The 23,117-nt window shown below is 45.4% G+C and overlaps 1 protein-coding gene and 1 pseudogene across 1 annotated transcript in view; one reads left to right on the forward strand and one right to left on the reverse strand.

The window, feature by feature from the left end:
• Window positions 1-5,073: 5,073 nt before the first annotated feature.
• Window positions 5,074-13,994, reverse strand: LOC143389629 (grpE protein homolog 2, mitochondrial pseudogene; annotated as a pseudogene).
• A 190-nt stretch (window positions 13,995-14,184) lies between these two features.
• The window catches only part of LOC143389575 (ephexin-1-like), a 33,257-nt gene continuing 24,324 nt past the window's right edge, over window positions 14,185-23,117 (forward strand). The window contains 3 exon segments of the mRNA XM_076842545.1: window positions 14,185-14,288; window positions 14,996-15,138; window positions 21,013-21,305. Coding sequence (XP_076698660.1) covers window positions 14,185-14,288; window positions 14,996-15,138; window positions 21,013-21,305 — 540 coding nt within the window.

Consider the following 23,117-nt stretch of genomic DNA (forward strand, 5'->3'; position numbering starts at 1 on the left):
TAGCAGTAGGGGGAACAGGTGAGCATGGCTCAGTGAGACAGCAAAACCAGCAGCTCCGGGAGCATTGAGCACCACACTCATACCAACCATCATTGTGTGGCAGTTTCCTTGCATCATGGAGTAGTCAAATCAGAAGAGTGAAGATCTGCAGCTGCATCATCCATATGCTGTCTAAAGCACCTCAGGAAAATATGGCCTGGCCAAGCAAATCTGGTGTTGGGCTCTGTCCCTGACTGGCCCACCTCGGACAATCAGCTCATTTGTCCTCCCATATGTTTGTGATTTTGGTAACACAATGGGCAGAAAAGGGTGAATCCAACATACTGTGATGTCATTTTGTTGATCACCTGTGGGGACTTGCATCTGGGCCTGCTGTGATGCCCGTCCTATTAAGCAGCATATGGTTTTCATTACTGTTTCAAGCCAGGGAAATGTCCAACCTCGAGTATCACCTGGAAGGAAAAACTAAGAATTTGCAGAGGAAAAGAATCAATTTAAAATAAGCTGCAGATACAATTAATATAAATACGGTAAATAGAGAGATAATAGGGCCTTTGAGATCAGATATTCCTATACTGTGATACAGTGAGAAAGGGCATAGACTCCTCTGTACCTGGGTTCAAATCTTAGGTAGCCAGGTAAGATGGCTTCAACTGCAAGTAGTAAAACTCACAATGCAACCAGATTAAATAAGGAGGGCACTGATTCTCTCAAATAACACCTGTTCAGAGGGAGGGCTACTGTAGCCATTGGATGTCTGGGCTCCATGTCCATCTTCCTAAAATTTGTTTTGATTCTACCTCCCTCTATATGTGTTGGTTTTGAGGGACAGCAAGATGGCCACAGGTGTCCCAGGTCATCAGTTCTCATATTTCCTGGGCCCGAATTAGATCACATGCCCATGTCTGCACCAGAAGTAAATAGGTACACCTAATTGGCTTAGACAAATAAAGATATACTTTCTGTTTCAAAGATAAAGCTAGCTTCCCTAGGAGAATAGGATGCTCACAGAAGGAGGAATAAAAATAAAAATACAATTCTATTAGGAAAGAGGACATGGGGGTATGGAGTATAGGGTTAGTTTTAGGCAAACAACAGTGCTACAAGATGTAAGAGCAGCATCTATAGTCTAGAATTTGGGAAGTGACAGTATTATGTAGCTCTAGAGAGGATTTAAGAAGGAACAGTCACCCTGACAACATTCTCCACATTAGCAAAAATGTTCTGCAATGGATTTTCTTGTACAACAAATACAAATATTACCAGAGTGAAAGTTATAACAGAGACACAACAAGGTATTTCAGGGAATGGATCTCACCACATTTTCCTTCTAATTCTTAAGAGGGAGGTAGCACTCTGGGGATCTTTCAGACTAAAGGTGGGATGGATGGATGATGCCAGAGCAGGTGGGGATTACAGGAGTGAATTTAGTGGTTCAGAAGTATTTATAAAAGAAGAACATGAGAAATGTTTGTGATCATGAAAATCTTTTGTATCTTGATTTTTTAATATTTATATCCTCATTGTGATATTAGACTATGGTTTTACAAAGTGTCATTGTTGAAATAAACTAAGAAAAAGGAAGCTAGTATTAGAAGAAAAAGTAGGTCCAACCCTATGTCACGTCAGCTTAGCAACTGACTTCCTTAGGAACTCGGAAAACACAAGAAGTACAATAAAGAACCAATAAATGATACAGTATCAAACTAAAAACCTTCTTCACAGCAAAGGAAAAAATCAAGAACGTGAACATAGAGCCTGAAGAATGGAGAAAACCTCTACCACTTGCACCTCAGACAGAGCATTAATCTTCAGGTTATACAAAAACTCAAAAAACTATAACACCAAACCAAACAGAAAAAAACTCATAAAAACAACAACAAAAGAAAAACAACCCAATCAATAAATGGGCAAAGGAACTGAACAGTCACTTCAGAGAAGAAATACAAATGGTCAAAAAATATATGAAAAATGTTCAATATTAGAGAAATGCAAATTAAAATTACACTGAGATTCCATCTCATTCCAGTCAGAATAGCAATTATTAAAAATACGATTAACAATAAATGTTGGTGAGGATGTGGGGATAACATTCATACATTGCTGGTAAGACCACAAATTGGTGCAACCACTATGGAAAGCAGTATGAGATTCCTCAGAAAACTTAGAATGAAACCATCATTTGACTCAGTTATTCCACTCATTGGAATATACCCAAAAGACTTAAAATCAGCATACTACAGTGATGTGGCCACATGAATGTATATAGAAGCTCAATTCACAATAGCCAAGCTATGGAACCAACCTAGTGCCCTTCAACACATGAATGGATAAAGAATATATGGTATATATACACAATGGAATATTCCTCAGTCATAAAGAAGAATGAAATTATGGTATTTCCATGTAAATGGATGGAACAGGAGACTATCATGCTAAGTGAATTAAGCCAATCTCAAAGAACCAAAAGTTGGATGTTCTCTCTGATATGTGGATGCTAAAACACAATACATGGGGTTGGGGAAGATAAGTTCATTGGATTAGTTGAAGGGGAATGAAGGGAAGGGAGGGGGATGAAAATAGGAAATACAGTAGAATTAATTGCTCATAGCTTTCCTAGCCTTGTATTTGAATACACACACTAGGTATACAACCTAGTTTAATAAATAAAGGAAACACAGGTGACATTGTGTACACATTGTGTACGACCACAAGAATAGTATCCTTTTATTATTATTATTCATTAAGTCATTTATTAGTCATATCTTTTATATAATACCAGTTGTAAGACTTAAAAAACCACATAGAGACCCATTAACTTTAGGAGGTTAATACATAAGAGGGAAGCTAGATGTTTTATACAAATATGACTAAAGATGGATACAAAAACTAGGGATTTAAGCATATCTGGCTTGGGGATATAGCACAGTGGCAGAACACTTGTCTAGCATGCATGAGATCTTGGGTTCCATCTCCAACACTGCAAAAACAAAACAAAAAAAGTTTGTCAGGGGCTGGGGATATAGCTCAGTTGGTAAGAGTGCTGGCTTTGCATGCACAAGGCCCTGCGTTCAATCCCAAGCACTGCAAAAAAATAAAATAAAATTTTACAATCAATCAACAAGTACATGAAAAAATGCTCACCATCTCTAGCAGTCAGAGAAATGCAAATCAAAACCACCCTAAGATACCATCTTACTCCAGTAAGATTGGCAGCCATTATGAAATCAAACAACAATAAGTGCTGGCGAGGATGTGGGGAAAAGGGTACACTTGTACATTGCTGGCGGGACTGCAAATTGATGAGGCCAATTTGGAAAGCAGTATGGAGATTCCTGGGAAAGCTGGGAATGGATCCATCATTTGACCCAGCTATCGCCCTTCTCGCTCTATTCCCTGAGGATCTTAAAAGAGCGTACTATAGGGATACTGTCACATCAATGATCATAGCAGCACAATTCACAATAGCTAGACTGTGGAACCAACCTAGATGCCCTTCAATAGATGAATGGATAAAAAAATGTGGCATTTATACACAATGGAGTATTATGTAGCACTAAAAATGACAAAATCATGGAATTTGCAGGGAAATGGATGGCATTAGAGCAGATTATGCTAAGCGAAGATAGCCAATCCTTAAAAAACAAATGCCAAATGTCTTCCTTGATATAAAGAGAGCAACTAAGAACAGAACAGGGAGGAAGAGCATGAGGAAAAGATTAACATTAAACAGAGACGAGGGGGAGAGAAAGGGAGCGAGAAGGGAAATCATATGGAAATGGTAGGAGACCCTCAATGTTACACAAAATTACATATAAGAGGTTGTGAGGGGAAAGGTGGGGGGAAACAAGGGAGAGAATTGAACAACAGCAGATGAGGTAGAGAGGGAAGATGGGAGGGGAGGGGAGGGGGGATAGTAGGGGATAGAAAAGGTAGCAGAATACAACAGTCACTAATATGCTATTATGTAAAAATGTGAATGTGTAACCGATGTGATTCTGCAATTTGTATTTGGGGTAAAAATGGGAGTTCATAACCCACTTGAGTCAAATGTATGAAAGATGATGTGTCGTGAGCTTTGTAATGTTTTGAACAACCAATTAAAAAAAAAGTTTGTCAATGTAAGAGAGGAAGTGATTTGTTAGCACCAATTAAAGCAAAAAAAAAAAAAATCTCAGCATAACCAAGTGAAATGAGAAATTGTGGAAATGTAACATTTTTGTCCTGATTACCTTTCCTCATAATCTAATCTAGGATCCTAAGGCAAATTTAACCAATAGGGCATAGGAGTTGGGGCTGGTGAAATAAGCGGTTATAGGTAGTTACCAATATAGACTCAATTACCAATACAGGCTTTTCCAAAATGTCTGTCATTAGCTGTTGGTGCTGCCTCAGTTTACCTGAAATTATTGTTTACCTAGTAAAACTAAAAATTAATTGCTTGCTTTAAAGGAATGTAGGTATCTTGAATTTTCTGATGTGCCCTGCCTTCCAAATGGAATTGGAAAGGGGTAGGTTTCCCAAAACAAAGCAAGAATGAAGCCTAGCAGGGACTATAAGGACAAAAGATGGCTAAACAGAAAAGAATAAAACAAAAAGGGGAAATCCTGAAAAATCTATGTATATAAAAACCAATCCAAACAATCTAAACATATACAAGTGTAAAGCTTTATCATTTAAATACCCAAATGATGGACCAATTCATGCTGTCCTCTTCCCACAAAATACAAGATACTGTACTAATTTCAACCACTAGTTGAAAATACATGGTTAAGAAGAGGATTTTGGATTCAAAGTCATCAAAGTACCAATTTAAAAATAACTTTTATAAACATATTTTGATAAGGGCCATAGAAACACTTGTCACATTATTCAAATGCTCCATGGCAAGACTTCTGATGAGACTAAATAGGTCTCATGATATCAAGAGAATATCAAAGAAATAAAGCCAGTATGACTAAATCCAAATCAAGTCACATGAAGTGCCTCATGTACAATACAAACCTAGTTTAATAAATAAAGGAAACACAGGTGACTGTTCTCTAGGAGAACCTTCAGTTCTTCATGGCGGGTTCATAATCTTGTCTGAGACTCTACTGCCACTTGAGTAAGTCTAAGTACGGCCATGAAGATTGTCGCCATCTTGCCTTGCTGATGCCACTGTGCCAGGCTGTACCCAGACACCAGCTGGCACATGAGTTCATGCTCATGAGGATTGTGTGTATCACCAATGGAGTCATCTTCTCCAGGCCAAGCTGGAAAACCCACTTCTCAGCTTTGCTTCTCAAAGTAACAGTAGTCCAAAAACTTTCTCCAGAGTGAACTTCGGGTCCCCAGGTTTTGTTTCTTCAGAAATGCACTCAGTTGTTTTTTCCAGAATGTCTGCTACTCCCACCAAGTCCTTACAGAAACTCTGGATTCCAAATATTGTGGCGTCTTCCACACATCTCTGGGTTCTTCTTACATTTTCACAATCAGCTACAGCTGTCTGGTATCTCAGTGTTAAATCCTGGACTTCCTTCTCCTGTTTAACAGCTTTTAGCTTTAAGGTTTGTTTAGCAAGAGAGAGCCCAAGCTCATCAGGAGGGTCCTCAGAACTGCAGTCTTCACCAGCAGTTCTCTGGGTGGCAGTGATGATTGGGTGTGGCCATACCCAGAAGGGTTTTTTTCTTCCTGATCATTTCTTTACCTCACCAACAAACTGCCAAAAGAACTGCTATGCGAGGCCAGGAGGCCAAGAACAGGATCCTGATTAGAATAAGTTATACTCTGCATAATATGCCAAAATACATTCTACTGTCACGTATAACTAAAAAGAACAAATAAAAAAAGAAAAAAGGTAGTTATCATTTCTTTCAATTGCAAGCGAACTCACAGTCAACTCAACATAAAAAGTTTAAAACATTCTATTAAATCAGTATTTTTCTTGATCACTGAGTTGTTTTGTTTTTTTGTACCCACTTTTTTTTTTTTCCTGTGACAGGTGTCTCCTCTCACTTAGGCTGAGTGCCACTTTCTAGTAAATTATCTTAGGCAAATAAGATATCCTCCCTAAGTTTCGGTGTCTTCATATCATATGCAAAATGGGAATGACAGAAGTTCTTATTTGGGGGTTTTTGTCAGGATTAAATGATAACACATTTAAAATAACTAGTTAGTTATATAATTATATCGGAACATGGCAACCAGAGTGTGTAAAAATGGGCACACATGATTATAGGGCTTGGGTTAGAAGAAGAGTTCATTTTGTTTAATGACAAGTGACAGGGCCAGTGTGGGTCCCCAAAATGTAGCCCTCTATGCTTGTTTTAATGCTCTGCTGTCACCACCTTGAAATTCTTATTAATTTTTCAACAAGAGGCCACGTGTGTGTTCACACACACACACATGCTCTTTTCTTTGTTTTTCTTGTTAGTATTTGTTCTGCATCACTCCACAGATAGGTAACTAGTCCTGTTCTCTCCACCACCTTGACTTTTTCAGCACTGGGAAATGAACTCAGGGCCTCACACATGCTAGGCAAGTGCTCTTCTCTTTGATCTACACTCCCAATTCTTTTTCTCTTTGAGACAGGGTCTCATTAATTTGCCCAGGCTGGCCTTGAACTTATGATCCTCCTGCCTCAGCCTTCAGAGTTACTGAGATTAGAGTCACGCACCACAGCACCCAGCTCAACCCTGTCTCTCTTTATTCAGCAGCCAGGGCTGTTGGTTCACCCTGAGAGGTAGTTCTGCTCTCAAATCTGTTCTACATAACTCAGTCCCTTTGTGACAGCTCCTCATTCCGTGATGTTCTTCAGATCCTACCAAAATAACATTTATCTGCAGGTGGAAACCTCACTGGCTTTGTGAGTGTATGGCAAGCGGTGGCCTTGTGTGGGCTTTCCCTCCAATTTTGTGGGTTTGAGTACTTTTGCCTGATTATTTTTCATTAGGTTAAAGAATTTTGTGGACAAGATCGGGGCTTTGCTTAGCCACAGTGAAAATAACAGTCTATGGGTCTTGAAGAAACAGAGGAGGCTCAAGAAGAAAAACACAGAAAATCACTAAATTATCACTTTAGTAATATTTCCAAATTGTCAAAACCACTCTGAAGGCTGTCTTGCTCATGAGAGGCATTCCTGGGGTTTTACAGACAGCGTGGGGAAGGAATTACTCTGTCAGATGACTGAGGATGTAACTAGTAAAATGATCCGGCAGAGCAATATTGTCTTTGGAGCTGACAAGGGTGAGTAGAGTCCTATTTATCCAGGTGCAGTGCTCATGTGCAAATGTGTCCACTCAGCCCTCGGCCTGTAGGCCCTGCCAAGATGGCCAGGTGTTGCCCTGGGCTAGCAGGTTTTTTGTTGGGAAGGTTGCACCTCGCCTGAAGCTGGGGGAGCCAGGAAGGGCGTCAGTGGCGCCTCATGGTGAAATGATGTGCCTGCGATAACAAAGGAAAGAACTCTAAACCAAAGGAGCTCACAGTAGAGGAGTTCCAACCAAGCTTAGAAGTGATGAAAGTGAAAAGAAAAGTTAGCTGGGGTTGGAACTGTGGCAACGGTTGTGACAGTTCATAAATCAGTGGGTCTGGAAAATGTTAAGTCCCAACAATAAAATTGAGAAGTTGCAATACTGTCATTAAACTCGTATTATTTTAAAAATAGTAATTGTTAACATGTGTGTGTGTCTTCCCTCTGCAGATATGTCTTACTTATTCATAGGAAAGCCTGCATTCTCCAGGAGTGTAGTGTATTGGCTCATGAAATGGTTTCTGCCACTGCCAGCCATGTGATCATGGGTGGGCTCGTGAAGATCTCTGAACTTCAGACTATGCATGGGTAAACCAGGTTTAATAATAATCGTCTCTATAGATGTGGTTTTCAAATATTTCTTGGAATAAGAAAGACAATTTAATATCACAATACAATATGCTAGACACAAACATATCCACACAGGTATAATTAAAACAGAGTTTTTATTAAATGATGTGTCCCATTATTATATTTGGTTCACTCTTTTTCCTTTTCATTTTATTTAAGAAATACTGGTTGTGACCCACTAATGTGATTTCATAACTTAATGTTTCAAAAATACTGTGGAAGATTAATCTGCATACTAAAAAATGCATTTACATAAAGTGCTTAATTCACAATACTTGGTCAATATGTATAAATTTCTGTTTTTCTTCCTTCTTGACCTATCATACTCAACATTCACTACAATTTGTTTATGTATAATGTTTATGGAGTTGTCATAATACAGCTAATACAGTAAATTAAAGATGTTAGGTTTCGCACATCAGTTCTGAGTTGATGTGGCTGATGATAAGCTGTTAGACACCTTGACTATTCAGCAAGAATTTATGTGATCCTGGGTTATATTTAGTTTACAACAAAACTAATCAACAATCCAAAAAATAAGCTTTTCAAAATTGCTATACATGGATTGTTAGGGATAATACTTGTGTTTTCAACTCAGGCTTCAGATTAGGACAATTTGGAGAACTTTTAAAATATGGCCAACGACATTCTTCTAATAGTCTGCTAGGGTGTGTTCTTGGAAGCTATATCTTGTCCCTGGTAAATTTACCTGCCCCCCACTTTATGGTTGCCATGAGTTCATCAGGTATTTTGGGTTTTGGTGTGTTGTTTGTTTGTTTTCCATGCCCTTCTGCCATAATGTTCTGCTTTATCTGAGCAATGAATTACGGAAACAATGAAGTCAGTCAATCAGGGACAGAAACTTTCAAAACCATGAGCCAAAATAAATATTTCCTTCTCCAAGCTGTTTATGTGATGCATTTTGGTCACAGTGACAAAAAAAACTGACTACTCTCATCTTTCTATGTACACCTTCAGTTCATGAAGGATAAGGAAATAAATTAAGTCATGAGACTTTGCAGAATTTCCTGATCTTAAAGTTAAACACTCTTTCTACTTTTACTTAAAAAAAAACCCAGGGCATATAAAAAGAGAGAGAGAGAGAGAGAGAGAGAGAGAGAGAGAGAGAGAGAGAGAGAGAATTTTTTTAATATTTATTTTTCAGTTTTCGGTGGACACACATCTTTATTTTATTTGGTGCTGAGGATGGAACCCAGCACCCTGTGCATGCCAGAAGAGTCCATTACCACTTGAGCCATATTCCCAGCATGATGATACTTCTTTTTCTCACTAGTACCCCACCAATCTTACTTAGATATTTAGTGTGCTGGAGAATTACATTTACTGGGTTAACTCCTAGGAACTTAGAGAGTTTTGTTACCATAGTATATCTTAACCCACAAAACTCTTATGAGACAGAAATCAGCACCTACAGGTCAAATTTGCCATAACAGCACCAGAAAAATATATAGTAACAGTTGGATAAGGGAATTTTGTTTTGAATAACAGCAACAGTAAATTCCAAACCATTAGCATATATTTGGTATCATTTTCAACAGTCATTAATAGGAAAGCTGATGATATACTTCATGAAGTTGGCTGGGAAGTGAGAAATTTTCAGGTTTACTCCATGGTTGGTTCCATTGTTTGTGGCTGAGGAAATGAAGGCAGAACATCATGTCAAAAGGTCAAACCAAGGAGGCTGGAGCACACGGGGCCTGGGGTCGGGCAGTGGCCAGTGTCATGGATTTTGACCAACAGGAGCATCTGAGGCAGGGAGTACTGAAGGGCTGACAGTTCCCAAAGATGTGGGGGGTGGAATTTAGAGTAAGTAAGATTAAGAGTTGCCTAGGTGCACAGAGTTTATGCTTTAGGCTGAGCATAAGTTACCAACAAGGAACTAGGGAGTCACTGAAGCTAGCAGATGCTGGGATCAGTGATGCTGGAGGAAAATTTACTTGGCAGCCATGTTTAGGACAGACAGAGGGTGGAGGGGAGACAGGGGAAAGAAGGCCAGGGTAGGAAAATGACGCTGCACTCTAGGTCAGGCTAGAGGCTTGTGAAGGGAGGCACTGCCCAAAAACACCTCACTACTGACACAGGTGCAGAGTTTGGGGGTCTGCATGTCACCCTCAGTTGTCATAATTTGCTGGGATTTACAGAACCCCCTGACAGCTGCTATCCTCCAGAAACGACAGGCTACAGGGAAGCTTCCAAATTAGATTCAGCCTAGAGAAGAGGCAGGGAACAGTCTAGAGAGTACAACACACACAGCATCTGGAAATCTTTGGAAGTCGGGGGCCATGCTGCCTTCCCAGTAGCAGTGGGTGACAGTATGCATAGAGCACTGTCAACCTTGGTTGCAATCTTGGGGTGAAATCTTTTCACCCATCAAGTGTGAGTTCCCGGTTTCTTGGAGCTGCAGTGAGAGGGTCCTCCCCTCCAAATACAGCTTGTCATTTGCTTCACTATCCCTCTAGCTTTTGGGGTCCAAGCAACTCTGGAGGCTGTGGCCCTCGATAGATTACTGTATTCACACAGATGAGTTTTGTTCATTTCCAAACAAATTAGAAGTCTTTTGAGAGTGACAGAAACTACTGCTTACATATTTAAAAGACACAGTTAATTAAAAGCTATCAAATGACTGTTTCTATAAGTTTACAATATATATTTGAGGAATGTATTCTAATTCCAAAAAAAAAAAAGTCCAAGATATTATCCTATGAGATTAAGAATACAAGTGATCTTAACGTTTGGTAGTCTGCTAGCAAACCATGTGACCCTGAAAACAGGGTGATAGAAATCCGCAGTTCCTTGGGCTGGGGACACAGCTCAGTGGGAAGCATTTTTCTAGCATAGGCAACACCCTGGGTTTTTTTCCCAGCACTTTTTTATGTATAATTTTCTATATATAATTCATAAATGTGTATATGTATATATAAATATATACACATATATATTTATATATATGTTCCATATGTGTGTATGTGTATATATGTACATGTATATATTTATGTATATATATGTATATATACACACACACATATATGCAGTTCCTATTCCACACAACGCAGTCTTCATTCACTATCATATGTTCCCAAATCAGCTACTATCCAACTGTCAGATCTTGGACTTGTCATTTAACCCTCAATCCTGCTTCTATAAAATCAAAGTGTTGGACTAGATCATCCCTAAGCTTCCTTCCTCTTCTAGAAATTCTCCCTCAGCATCAAGAAAAAGTTTATAAACAAAGATTCCTGAAAGCTGAGGTTGCTACATAAATAAAAAATCCACTTTGCTGCCAATATTTATAATCCAAAACAAGAAGTAGATCCCTCAGATTGAATACCTAAGATAGCTAGGTATGTCTTTTTAAATGCAGACCATTAATCCATTCACAAATACTTAGAGAGCACCTACTATGTGCTAGCCAGGTACAAATATTTAAATATTTCTCAGTACTTTATTTTGTGAATGATTCAGAGGAAAATGTCAGTTAAGTGGAGATTTTAATAATAGGCTGCCTAATAAGCACTAAATATGATAGAAAATAGAACATGGGAATTAAGCTTAAGGTTATATGCCTGAGAACTCAGTGACTTTCTAAACCAATTTTATAATTAAGGGGATATTTTTAGCTTATTTTTCAATTGGAAGATTTTATCATGCTCACCTTAATAGATATAATTTCAGTTTGATATTTTCAGATTTTTTTTTAAGTTGAATCCTTTATATTTTGTGCAGCAAAGGGGGAAGGGACAGCTTCCATTTAGTGTCACTAGGAACTTAAGGGCTGACACAGCCATGCAAACCAGCAGACCCTACTAAGGGCCCATAAAGTGCTCTTCACAGTGCCAGGCAGTGAGGGCTGTGATGAAGGAGAGGGAGGGCCCTGTGGGGGCAGCTTTTCAGATGGAAGTTGTCACTGGCAGAGTGGGGAGGTGCAGAGTCCTAGGGGAGGACACAGCACTTAGAAAATCCACAGAGCCTGGGATAGTATGGAGAAGCCATGCAGGGCCCATCTGCAAGCTGACAGGTGTGTGCAGTGGCTGACGGGCTTTGCCCACAGGTGATAGGGCTCCAACAGAAGTGCTTAAGTAAAGGGAGAGGACAAAGTTGGACCCATAGTTTAGAAAAAGGAAGGAAAGAAAGAAGGACCCAGGAGAGAAGAGACTCCAACAGTCCAGACTCAAAAGAGAGGTAGGCTGCTCGAGGAACTCCAGGGACAAAGGGAGCATGGTTAGCCATTGGCACATGGAGTGACAGGAGATACAGAGCTGAGACACCTCTCAGGTTCTCCCTGGCCTCCTTGCTGCTGGGGCAGAGTCCCCAGTCTGGGAAGAGCAGCCTCCACCTCTCTTTTGAAGGGCTTGCCCCACCCCAACAAAGAACTTCAGTGTGGACCACACACTGAACCTTGGCATGGCAAGGGTGGGACCAACCACAGCATGGGCAGCACCTCCTCACGCAGTGGGGGCAACAGTGCCACCCAAGTGGCCCCTGAAGGTGGAACCATCTCTCCATTGGATCTGGAATGCAGGCTGTCAAGCAGAGAGCAGGTGCCTAGTTTGTTGTTTACAAGGCACCCAATCTATGGTATTTTGTTATGGCAGTCTGAACAGAGGGTATCCAGGTGGACATGCTAGTTAGTAGACAAAAATGTGAGGGAGAGGGAGATCAGCTGGGGGTACCTGCCTCCCTGAAAACCATTGCAGAAGGCAGGTGCTTGACTTGGAAAGAGACCCGATGGGTGTCTCTCAAATATCCTGAGCCCTTGAGAGCAAAAGGCATCGAAACTTTCGGTTCTGGCTCCTCCCAAAACAGAGATCTGAGTGGCAGCTTTGGGAGCTGGGTTTCAGCCAGCTGCAGCATACCTTCCCACAGGAGGATCAGGGCAAGATGAAAGAGGCCAGGACAATGGGTGATCAGCCGGCGGATGGAAAGGGCACTTCCCTTCCTGGCAAAAGGGCTTTCATCCTAAGTTTCTTGCTTTCCTGTGCCTTCCCAACCCTCCCTGCAGAACACCTGCCTTATTCCAGGCTGGAATATGTGAAAGCCAACCAACTGACAGGATCTGAACCCCTCCCACCAGCACTGTCTGCCCCCAAAAAAGGATTGTGTTAATTTTAACCAATGTGGAGGGGAAGGTGCAAAGGAAGACTCTCCTTACTTTTCTCTGTACCCCATCCCTACCCTCTCCGGACAATTAGCATTGGAATTGTCCTGGCTGCAAATCAAGGCCACTTTACCTGGATGTACAACAAGGGGAGCAGGATGGTCCCAGGAAAAGATACTGGCCAATGTGCCAGTGTCGTGCAGGACGGAATCCCTCTAGATTTCCCAGGTCACCTCTGAGCAGGCAGCAGGGGCGGCTTGCCTGGTCTCATGCCGACCTTCAGGACCTTGCCGAGGGGAACATTAGCTTCCTCCTCCTTTCAGTCACCTAGTTTTGCTCGCTTTCTGAATCCATGAACGGACTGAACTAGCTAATGGAGGAGCGGGTTCCAAGAGTCAAAGTGACTAGACAGGGAAACTGGGCAGAGTCTTGGCGCACTTCGTTTCTCCCAAACCCAACCCTGTCCCGCCAGGGTCTCTGGGTCGCTAAAAGCAGATGGTCCTGCAGCCATACCCGCAGGGGAGAGGTCTCCGCGCTACTCCCTTCCCACTCTAAGTGTCAGGAGCCATCGTGCGGGGGTCCTGTAAGACCCCAGTGTGTGCCTCCAACAGAGAACAGAGGGAGGCACTTCCAGCGAGGACACATTCCCCGAGGCCGGGCTCCGGGCGGAAGAGGCAGGGTCGACCAGCCGCTGGGTGCCCGGCGTGGCCAAGGCGGCGGTTCGAGAGTACTCGGGGCAGAGCGTCACCTCTACCGCACCTTCCAGGAATGCCCGGCCGAGCTGCGACCACCGCAAGCAAGGGGCGGGTCGGCGGAGGCGCCGCTCGCGGACCCCCAGTCTACCCTCGCTCTCTCCGGGCTGGAAGCGGTCGCCGGCTGGAGGGAGGCGCGGAGGGGCCCGAGGTCAGCATTTGGTGCTGCTGGGCCCGAGTCGCGCCCTGCCTGAGCGCCCCCGCCCCTCAGCAACCCGGCCTCGCCCCCGCCGCCCGCGCCCCTCCCGCCTTCCCCCGTTGCCATGGCAATCCCCGGAGCCTCCTGGTGCGCGCGCGCCCGCTGGAGCGCTCCATAGTGGCGGTGGCGGCGGCGGCAGCTCTGGCTCCAGCCGCGCGCACTGCGACCTCAGTCCAGAGCGCGTCGCCCCCAGCCCAGCCCGGGCCCCCAGCGCCGCCCCCCACCGGCCCCTGCTCCCGCCCCGCCGCCGGCCCCCATGGAGCTGCTGGCTGCAGCCTTCAGCGCCGCCTGCGCTGTGAACCACGACAGCTCCACCTCGGAGAGCGACGCGCTCGATTTGGCGGGACACCTGCCCGGCAGGTGAGGACCGGTGGCCATCCCGGTTCCCGCGCGCTGGCCCCGTATGCTTCCTTCCCTGATTGCTCCCCCAGCGACGGACACCGACTGGCAAGGCCTATACCCAAACCCCGGCCCACGGGCTCCCACTGCCCCCCACTCCTACCCGGGCCCTCATCGGGCGGGCATCTGGCCGGAGTAGGGCAGCTTCCCTGTCCCGGCTGCTGGCACCCCAGTTGCTCCCCAAGATCACCTCTAGTGCCTTCGCCCCGGACGCCCTGGGCGTGCGCGTGCCACATGGATTCCCTCTCCGCCCTTAGTGGCCCTGGGACTGAAGGATCGGGGATGAAAGGGACTGGGGGCTGCATGACCGCGAGGGGCTCAAGGTGGCCTCCTGGCCGCGGGACCCATTGGGGCGACCATTCGGCGCCACCGAGCGCACGGGCAGGGCGCGCCAAGTTTCCGACGCCTGCCCGCGAGCTCGAAAAACATGAAGGTTTGGGCGGTCTAGTGTGGGAATGAATCACCCCATCGCGCCCTGGTGCAGGACTAAAAGGGCCTTTGGGTCCGCCCTGCTGGGATGGGCAGTGGCTGCTGTGGTACCTCGGCCTGGACGGCCTGAGGCAGGGTGCCACTGGCCTGCAGCCGATTGTGAAGACGCCTCTGGCAAGCCGACCAAGGTGTGTTGTTGCTTAAAAATAACCAGTCTTGCGGCCTTCCCTCTCTGGCAGCGAGTCATCCTCCACCCTGGGAAATGGGACCACACCCGAGGAGTGCCCAGCCTTGGCGGACAGCCCCACCACCCTCACCGAGGCCCTGCAGATGATCCATCCCATTCCTGCCGACTCCTGGAGAAACCTCATGGAACAAATAGGTGGGTGTCCTTGGTTGAGAGAGAGTTTTGTTTAAGAAAGTGGGTGCCAGGTGGACTCTGAGATCTCCTGGCCCATGGGATGTGGTTCTGAATGGTCCATAGGCAGAACTGCCACATCTTATTAGTGCTGTACCATTGAGCTAATTTAGCAAATGGATTTCTATCCTGCTGACTCTGCTTGGCCCAACTCTCCTGAGCAAGGGCTCTCTTCAGTCACTTCTGCTAGAAAGAAAAGAGGTGAACCAGTACTGCTGGACCCTGCAGAGTAAGCCTTCCTTGTGCTCCAGGCAGGGACGAAGAACAGGGCGTGGGCCCAGAGTTGGAACAGAGAGGGAGGTGTGTGGAGGGCCCGCCTGGGCAGAGCCAGGCTGATGGCCAGGGACTTTGCAAGCCAGGAAAGGGAAAGTAGAGAAAGAAGGAGCACCAGAAGCCCTTGAATAAGGAAGGGAAACCTCTCCTGGAATATGGCTCTGGGGAGACGCCCAAGGAGCAGCATGTATGTCCAGCTCCTATAGGCCACCAAGAATCCACAAAGGGGGCGGAGAGTGTCCAAAGAACTCCATGCCTTGCACTAAGAAATTGCTTGTAACTTCAGGCTAGTTCTCATACCATCACCAGGGGCACCAGTGAATGGACCTGTAGTTTCCGTTCATCTGAAAGTGGTACTGGCTGTTTAGAAAATATTCTTCGATGTTATTAGAGCAGACTACTTGTTAAAATAAAAATTCTAAATTTGTAAATTTTCTTGTCTAAATAATATATCATTATTGTCCTTTAGCCCCAATCACTGGAATAGACACAATGTGTCCTCAGAGTGGAAAGGAGCTTCTGTCCCTATAGGAGACCTGGCATTTGGGAGGCTTTTCAGGCAGCCCCCCTCCTGGCTGGCAGGGAGCTTTCTAACCCAACCCTGAGAGGAGCAAGCCCCTGTGAAGCTGGGGGGGGTGGAGTGTGCACTGCATGCTAATAGGCTGCTCTGACTCCCAGAAGTTTGTCTCCTGTGGCACCCTGTACGTCAGGTTGGGGTGGGGGCACGATGGGGGCCTTTCATTTTGTTGGCTGAGGAAGTGGAGAGGGGCTAGTCTGAAACTGATGCCTGATTTCAAACACAGGGGCTCTTAACCATAAGGCATATCCCCAGCTCTTTTTTTTGTATTTTATTTAGAGACAGGGTCTCACTGGGTTGCTTAGGGCCTCACTAAATTGTGAGGCTGGCCTCAAACTTGTGATCCTCCTGACTCAGCTTCCTGAACCACTGGGATTATAATTGTGCACCACTGCATCTGTCAGAAATCCTGATTTTGCAACAAAGATTTTCGCAATGCTATGCCACATTGTCCTTTGTATGAGGAGAGCCACCTCTGCCTCAGCATATGATGGAAACTTTGGCTTCTACCCTCTTGAAGGGGCTCTTCTGTGGCTAGGATCAGGGCCATGACCAGGAAGGAATTAGGGTGGGGAGGGGCCAAAGCCCCCATCTGCTCCCAGGAGGCCGAGCACTTCCCTGGAGCTGCAGAAGCTCCAAGCTGGAGTCCGGGCCCCTGAGACTTCTGTCTGCCATCATGGGCCTAAGTTTCCTCACCTGACAGTCAGCAGAGATGCTGAGGTTCTGAGCCTTTCCCCCACAGCCCCTTCTCCATATCTGCTGGTGTCATGGGGAGCATCTTTCCCTGTTTCCCATAGGTCTCCATGGATGGGGCGAGGGACAGCACAGAGCTGTCCCATGCCATCTCAGTCTTCATTGGAGACTGCATGGCTGTGCCATGCAGGTCCCTTCCCCAGCCCAGCTGCCCTCAGCTCTGTGAGTGAGAGGATTCTTCACCAAGTGTCAGGAAAGTACCGCAGGGTCCTGAGGGCAGAGTGAAATCCAGGGGACAGAAAGTGGAATGAGTTTGTTTGCATTTTGTAGACTGTGTTTTAGATTTTGCAGTGGCCACCACTCAGGTTACACAGAATGTGTAACTAGAGTACACAGCTGTTGTCACAGTGGCTGTGGCCTCAGAGATCACACAGTCTGAGCCCCTGGAGTGGTGTGTGTGTGTGTGTGTGTGTGTGTGTGTGTGTGTGTGTAAGAGAGAGAGAGAGATTGTCTATGCTTGGCACATAGAATTGCTCACTAAATCATAATTGATTCCCTGCCCTTAGAATTGTATTTGAAGAATGAAATAAAAAGGAATTCTCTTCAGGAGGAGGGATTTGAAATGACTCAGGAGGCTTTGGCCAAAGGAGCTGGGGACTCACCCTCCTTTTCTAGCCAACCTGTTTAGATCTTATAATAAGAGTTGGAACTGAGCCTTCCTATTCCACATGCATGTGATACCAAGTGCAAGCTTTTGTAAATTAAAAAGATTTACAAAAGGGAAAATTAACTTCCATATAAAGTTGTGCTTACTGAACATTCAAATATAAAATAGGAATACATGCTATATTCACAACATTTTGAGCTGAGGTACAGCTGAGTGGTAGAGCATTAGTCTAGCACATGTGAGGCCCTGGTTTGATCCCCAGCACTGCAAAAAAAAAAAAAAAATGCAATACTCTGAGTACAGCGAGTTCTCAGATAACATGTAGTTCCTCATATAAATCTACTGTATTTGGTGGTCTGATTTAGATTATACAGTAATCTGAATTTAATGCAAACAAAAACAAAAGATTATGAAAAGTAGTTATAATAGCATGTCAAATAATTCTGTAATCGTAGTAACTCCAGAAAAAAATTGGAGTTCCAATTTATGTTCTAAATATATACCTCAGTAAAAAAGTCTGCATTTTTTTAATTCTAAAATTATTTTGGCTGCAGTTAACAGAATATCTAGCAAAAACTGATCTTAAATGATGAAGGCAGCCCATGTCAGTCAATGAGTCCAGGGGTGAGAAGGTCCTGAATAGGTTCATCACCCAAACAGGCATCACAGTGCTTCTTCTCCTCAATCGGCTGTAATGGCTCCAGGTATCACACCCTCCAGCAGTGGTCTGTAGCAGCAGGAAGGGTGTTGTCTTTTAGTGTTTCTTGGGGAGAGACATCTTTTTGAGAAGCCCTTAGAATATGTCTCCTTTCTCTTTCTCTCCTTGGCCAGTGTCTTAATCTGTATATAACAAAATACCTTTTTGAGACTATAACAAAATAACTGAGACAGGGAATTCATACAGAAAAGAGATTTATTAAACTCACAGTTCAGAGGTCTGAGAGCATGGCACCAGTCTCTGATGGGCTCTGATAAAGGTTCCCTGGTACTATTACAACATGGTGGGTGGCAGCATAATGGGAATGAGCAGGAGAGATTACATGCAAAAGATTCCAGTGCCAGGCTCACTGTTTTTAGCACCCTTTCTTTCTTTTTTTCTTCAATTATAGATGGACACAGTACCTTTATCTTATTTATCTTATTGAACCCAGTGCCTCACGTGTGCTAGGCAAGCGTTCTTACCACTCCACCACAGCCCAGCCCCAAGAACAACCCATTTTTTATGTGTGTGGTGCTGGGGATTGAAGCCAGGGCCCTGTGCATGCAAGGCAAGCTCTCTACCAACTGAGCTATATCCCTAGCCCAACAACCCATTCTTAAACTGAGGTTCTTGTGGAGTCCTTAAAAGGAAGTGGCCCATGGCCTAGAGTACCTCTCAAGTCCACCACACTGGGACCAAGCCTCCACCTCGGGGACAAGCCATATCCACACTCTAACACTGGGTGACTCATTATGGTTCTGGAGGCTGAGAGGCCCAGCACCAGAGCTGATTCCCGATGGTGAGGGCTCAGATGGCCCTCTCGTGGAGTCTCATGTTGCAGGAGGGACAATGCGGCTCCCCTCAACCTCTTTCATAAGGACAGTGCTCTGTTCATGGAAATCACTTCCACAGATGCCCCACCTCTTAGACAGTCATCCTGGGCACTAGGTTCCAGCATATGAACTTGCAGGTGTCACATGCCCATGCCCAAACCTACCGCTGGCAAGGGGAAGGGAGCTGACAGGGAAGGTGTCCCTCAGTCAACATCACCCACGTCCTGGAGCACAGATGGGCGACACCCAAACCAAACCCCTGCCCTGCTACCTGGGAAGCCAGGGTGTAAGGGACGGAGGGGAGCCCCTGAGAGTGTCTGCCACAATGTGGCAGTGCTGAAGTCTCATGCACCTGTGAAAAGTTGGAGGTAGTTCTGCCCCGATTAGCTGCCTGCAGCATGCGTAAGATGTGCTTTCTGAAATGTCAGAAGTATGCTAGGTCAGACACTCCGAGGAAGCTTGGAAACTGCATTTAAAAAGATGTTCAACAAATGCTTGAGGGCCTCGTGGGTGCGAGTTAAACATTGGAAGGTGAACCCAGGTGGAAGCCTCCGTAAGCATCCTGTCTGTCAGAAGCCCAGGAAAATAACGAGCTTGATGGCAACAGTCATGTGTCACAATTGAGCCCATTTATGTGGTGACACTCAACTGTCCTTATAGGTCCCCAACCTGAGTTGTATTTAGCATAGATCGACTTTCATTCCTTTGTCACATGAACTCTATATTGTGTTCTGCTGGATGGTGACATTGCAAAGCACAGGGGTTCATTTAAAGGCTTTATGATTTAGAGTCATGGAACATTGGAAGCCAATGGTGTGACCCGCGGATAGACTGATGAGGTTCCCACCCATGGATGTGACTGACCCAGCTCACGTATCCAGGGTCTCCGAGGTAGTCTGTTCCTCTCTCACCCCTTCCCACTGTTTAGACATGCTTAACACGTCTCAGCTGTACTGAAGGAGAGGGTGCTTTCCAAGTGGACAAACCTAGGGATCCCAGCCACTGTCCCAAGCTCCAGACCAGTAAGTCCAGCTGCCCAGCTGGGTTTCTTCACTGGGGATTCCAGGACATTTTCATCTCTGCACTACCCCACCCACAGTCAGAGCCTCCACTCGTGTTCCTTGTCCTCTTGAATGGTGCCACGAGACCCTCTTGCCAAGCTGGTGACCTGGATTTTACCCAGCACCAGCCATTGCTCTATGTTGGTCTGTCCCCTGAGTCGGGCCCTGGGCTCTGTTACTACCACCACTTCATCTGCTGTCCTTGGAACTGCAGCCCTCTCCTACCAGTCTGGTTCTGCTGAATGCAACCCAGGCATGCTTGCCTGAGAGCTCCTGGGGCCTCCCTGGCCAATGGGCAGAGTCCTGTTTCTGTGCATGGCTGACAAGACCCTTGCGGCTGACCTGTCCCCGCATCCTTGTGGAAGGCAGGGTCGTGTGGAGGGACAGTCCCTCTGCCCACAGCCAGTTGCCCTGAAGGGAATTTTTCTCATGGAGCAGCTACATCCATTCCAACTTCTCATACCCCCAGTCTTCCTTGAGACAGGTGCATTTGCTTTAGAACCGGCTGGGGAATCCATGGGAGACTGTGCAAAAGAGATGGGTCCCTTTGGACTCCTCAGGTTGCTGAGACAGGGATTTTTCCTCCATATGCAAATTGACAGGTATTCCCATGGCATGGATGAGTGTGCTTGAGGGTTACTATTGGGGCATTAGGGTTGTGGGAAGGTCCCTGCTGGATGTTGAGACCTAACCAGGACATTTCCGTCAACAGCGCTCTCCCGGTTACTGACACATCAAGGTCTGCCTTCTCATTTTGCTGAAGAAAGCCCGCATTTGTGTGACTGGATTTTGAATCAGAGACTTTTCTTAGTGGTGGAGAAAACTTGCACATTCTGGTCTTTCCCATGAGGGAGAGGAGGCAGTTTGCTCTGTGGTCCAGAAGCCTATTACTAGGAAGCGAGAGAGTCTGTCTTTCTCCGTGTGCTCCTCAGTAGAGCATCCCCTCACAGTAAGAGTGTGACGTTATAGTGATTTGAAATGATTGCCATCAAAAATCTTGTTCTTTTAAAAAATACAACGCTTTTTTATTTCAGGGCTCCTATATCAGGAATACCGAGATAAATCAACCATTCAAGAAATCGAGACCAGGAGGCAACAGGACACAGAGATACAGGGCGATGAGGATGGGTCCCCGACCGGTGAGGACACTCCAGAGGAAGAGGAGGAAGAGGAAGCGCTGGCGAGCCCACCCCAGAGGAGGGCTGTGCCCCAGATCTGCCTGCTCAGTAATCCCCACTCAAGGTTCAACCTCTGGCAGGACCTTCCAGAGATCCAGAGCAGTGGGGTGCTGGAGATCCTGCAGCCCGAGGAGGTCAAACTGCAGGAGGTAAGCTGGGGGGCTTCACTTGGTCCCAGCTGATGGGGGGGCCTTCCTCTGGGGGCTGAGGTTCTGCTGTGGTTTATCAGGAGGATGACTGGCAGGGCACGCCCATGAGACCACGTGGGAAAGAAGACATTATCTCATGGGCAACTGAAGGCACCTGTAGCCTCTAGGTCAGCCCCTCCCCAGGGCTGAGGCCCCGACAGGCGCGTGCCCTCGGGTGGGAAGATGGCATTTACGCACCCTTCTTGACTGCCATGGGGCGTTTCTGCTAAAGCACCAGGTGATGCTAAGCCTGTGGTGACTGTGAGATCACCCCAGCCACCTAAGCTGGGTGACAGAAATCTGCTGTACTTCCTTTCCGTTGTCATCTTATCCCCCAACTTTATTTGGGGGCCATTTGAACTTTGGAGGAGCGGGGGTGCTGAAAGAAATCCCCCGCCGTGTCCACCCCCAACCCCAACTGGGCAGTGAGTCTCTTGCCTGGGTTTGTGGGCAGGATCCTTCGGCTGACCTTGGGCAGTCGTGAGGTTGCCTGGTCTGCAGCTGCAGGGAGAAACAGTTGGACAGAGACAGAAACAAGTTTCGGGGAACCTCAGGGCTTGTTTTAATGGAACAAAGATTATTCGGGTATCAAAGAAAGTTGTGTGATTTAGAGAGACAAGCATATGGTCAACTCGAGGAGAGAGGACTCGTGGACGTGTGTGTGTTGATTGTATCGTGTGTGTTTGTGTGGTGCTGGCGAGGGAAGCCAGGCCTGGGCATGCTGGGAATGTGCTTTCCACTGAGCTACATCCCAGCCCTCTTGTTGTTATTTAAAAAGCAAAACAGCCCAGCTACTTGGGAGGCTGGGGCAGGAGGATCTCTTCAGCCCAGGAGTTCCAGGCCAGTCCACGCAGCAGAGTGAGACCCCTCTCTTAAAAAAAAAAAATAAATACAAATTAAAAGCAAACATGGTAGACTGCAGCATCCATTGTGAATGATCAAGACTGAGAACAGCTCCCAATCTGCATCCTCTAATTCAGACTTCGGCTTCCAAGCAGGTTTGCAGTAGGGAAGGTTTGATAAAATTGGATTTTTGAAGGACCACCAGGGATTCACCTGCTAACCTCCTGTCCTGTAGAATCAGGAAAAATGAGTTTAAATGCTGGCATCCCTCCTGGCTCTTGAGTGGGGATTTGTAAGTGGCTACATCAAGAGTTTGTTTTAGAAGACTTCTGATATAAAACTTAGAGATCAATCATAATATGTAGAACTTAAAAGAAAGCATGAGCCTTTCACAACATAAATGTAGCTAGAAGCAGAGAAAGGGCCTTTTGTATCACATAGAAAAGCACAGCAAACTGCAAAGAAGCACAGGAAACAAACAGCATTGAAAAAGGAGGCAGAGTTAATAACAAACCTGTCAGTTATAACAATAAATGCAAATTGCTGAAGCTCCTCCACTAAAGACGGAAGTCTCCCTTGTACCACAAAAGTAAATGACTTCATTATTATGGGATGGTAGAATCACCGGGCCATCAAGTTAGCAAAGTGAGCAGGAGTTACCTCATGCTGTTAAAGGTGTCCTTTACGTGGATAAAGGTACCACTTTATTTTTAAGTATTTTAACGTTGCATATATGACTCATTGCTACCCTTGCATTACTTAAAAAAAAGTCAAACAACACTAAAGTGTCTACCTAGGCCTTTTCTTTGACCTTAGATTCCCGTTGGAGAACTAACTTCATCTAATTTACCTCTTCTGATAAAGTACAGCCTTAAGGCACCGTCTGCTTTTGGAGTTTAGACATGTAGGACGACTCCATCAGATGCCTTC

Source organism: Callospermophilus lateralis, unplaced genomic scaffold, assembly GCF_048772815.1.
Source record: "Callospermophilus lateralis isolate mCalLat2 unplaced genomic scaffold, mCalLat2.hap1 Scaffold_63, whole genome shotgun sequence".
NCBI classification, from domain to species: Eukaryota; Metazoa; Chordata; class Mammalia; order Rodentia; family Sciuridae; genus Callospermophilus; species Callospermophilus lateralis.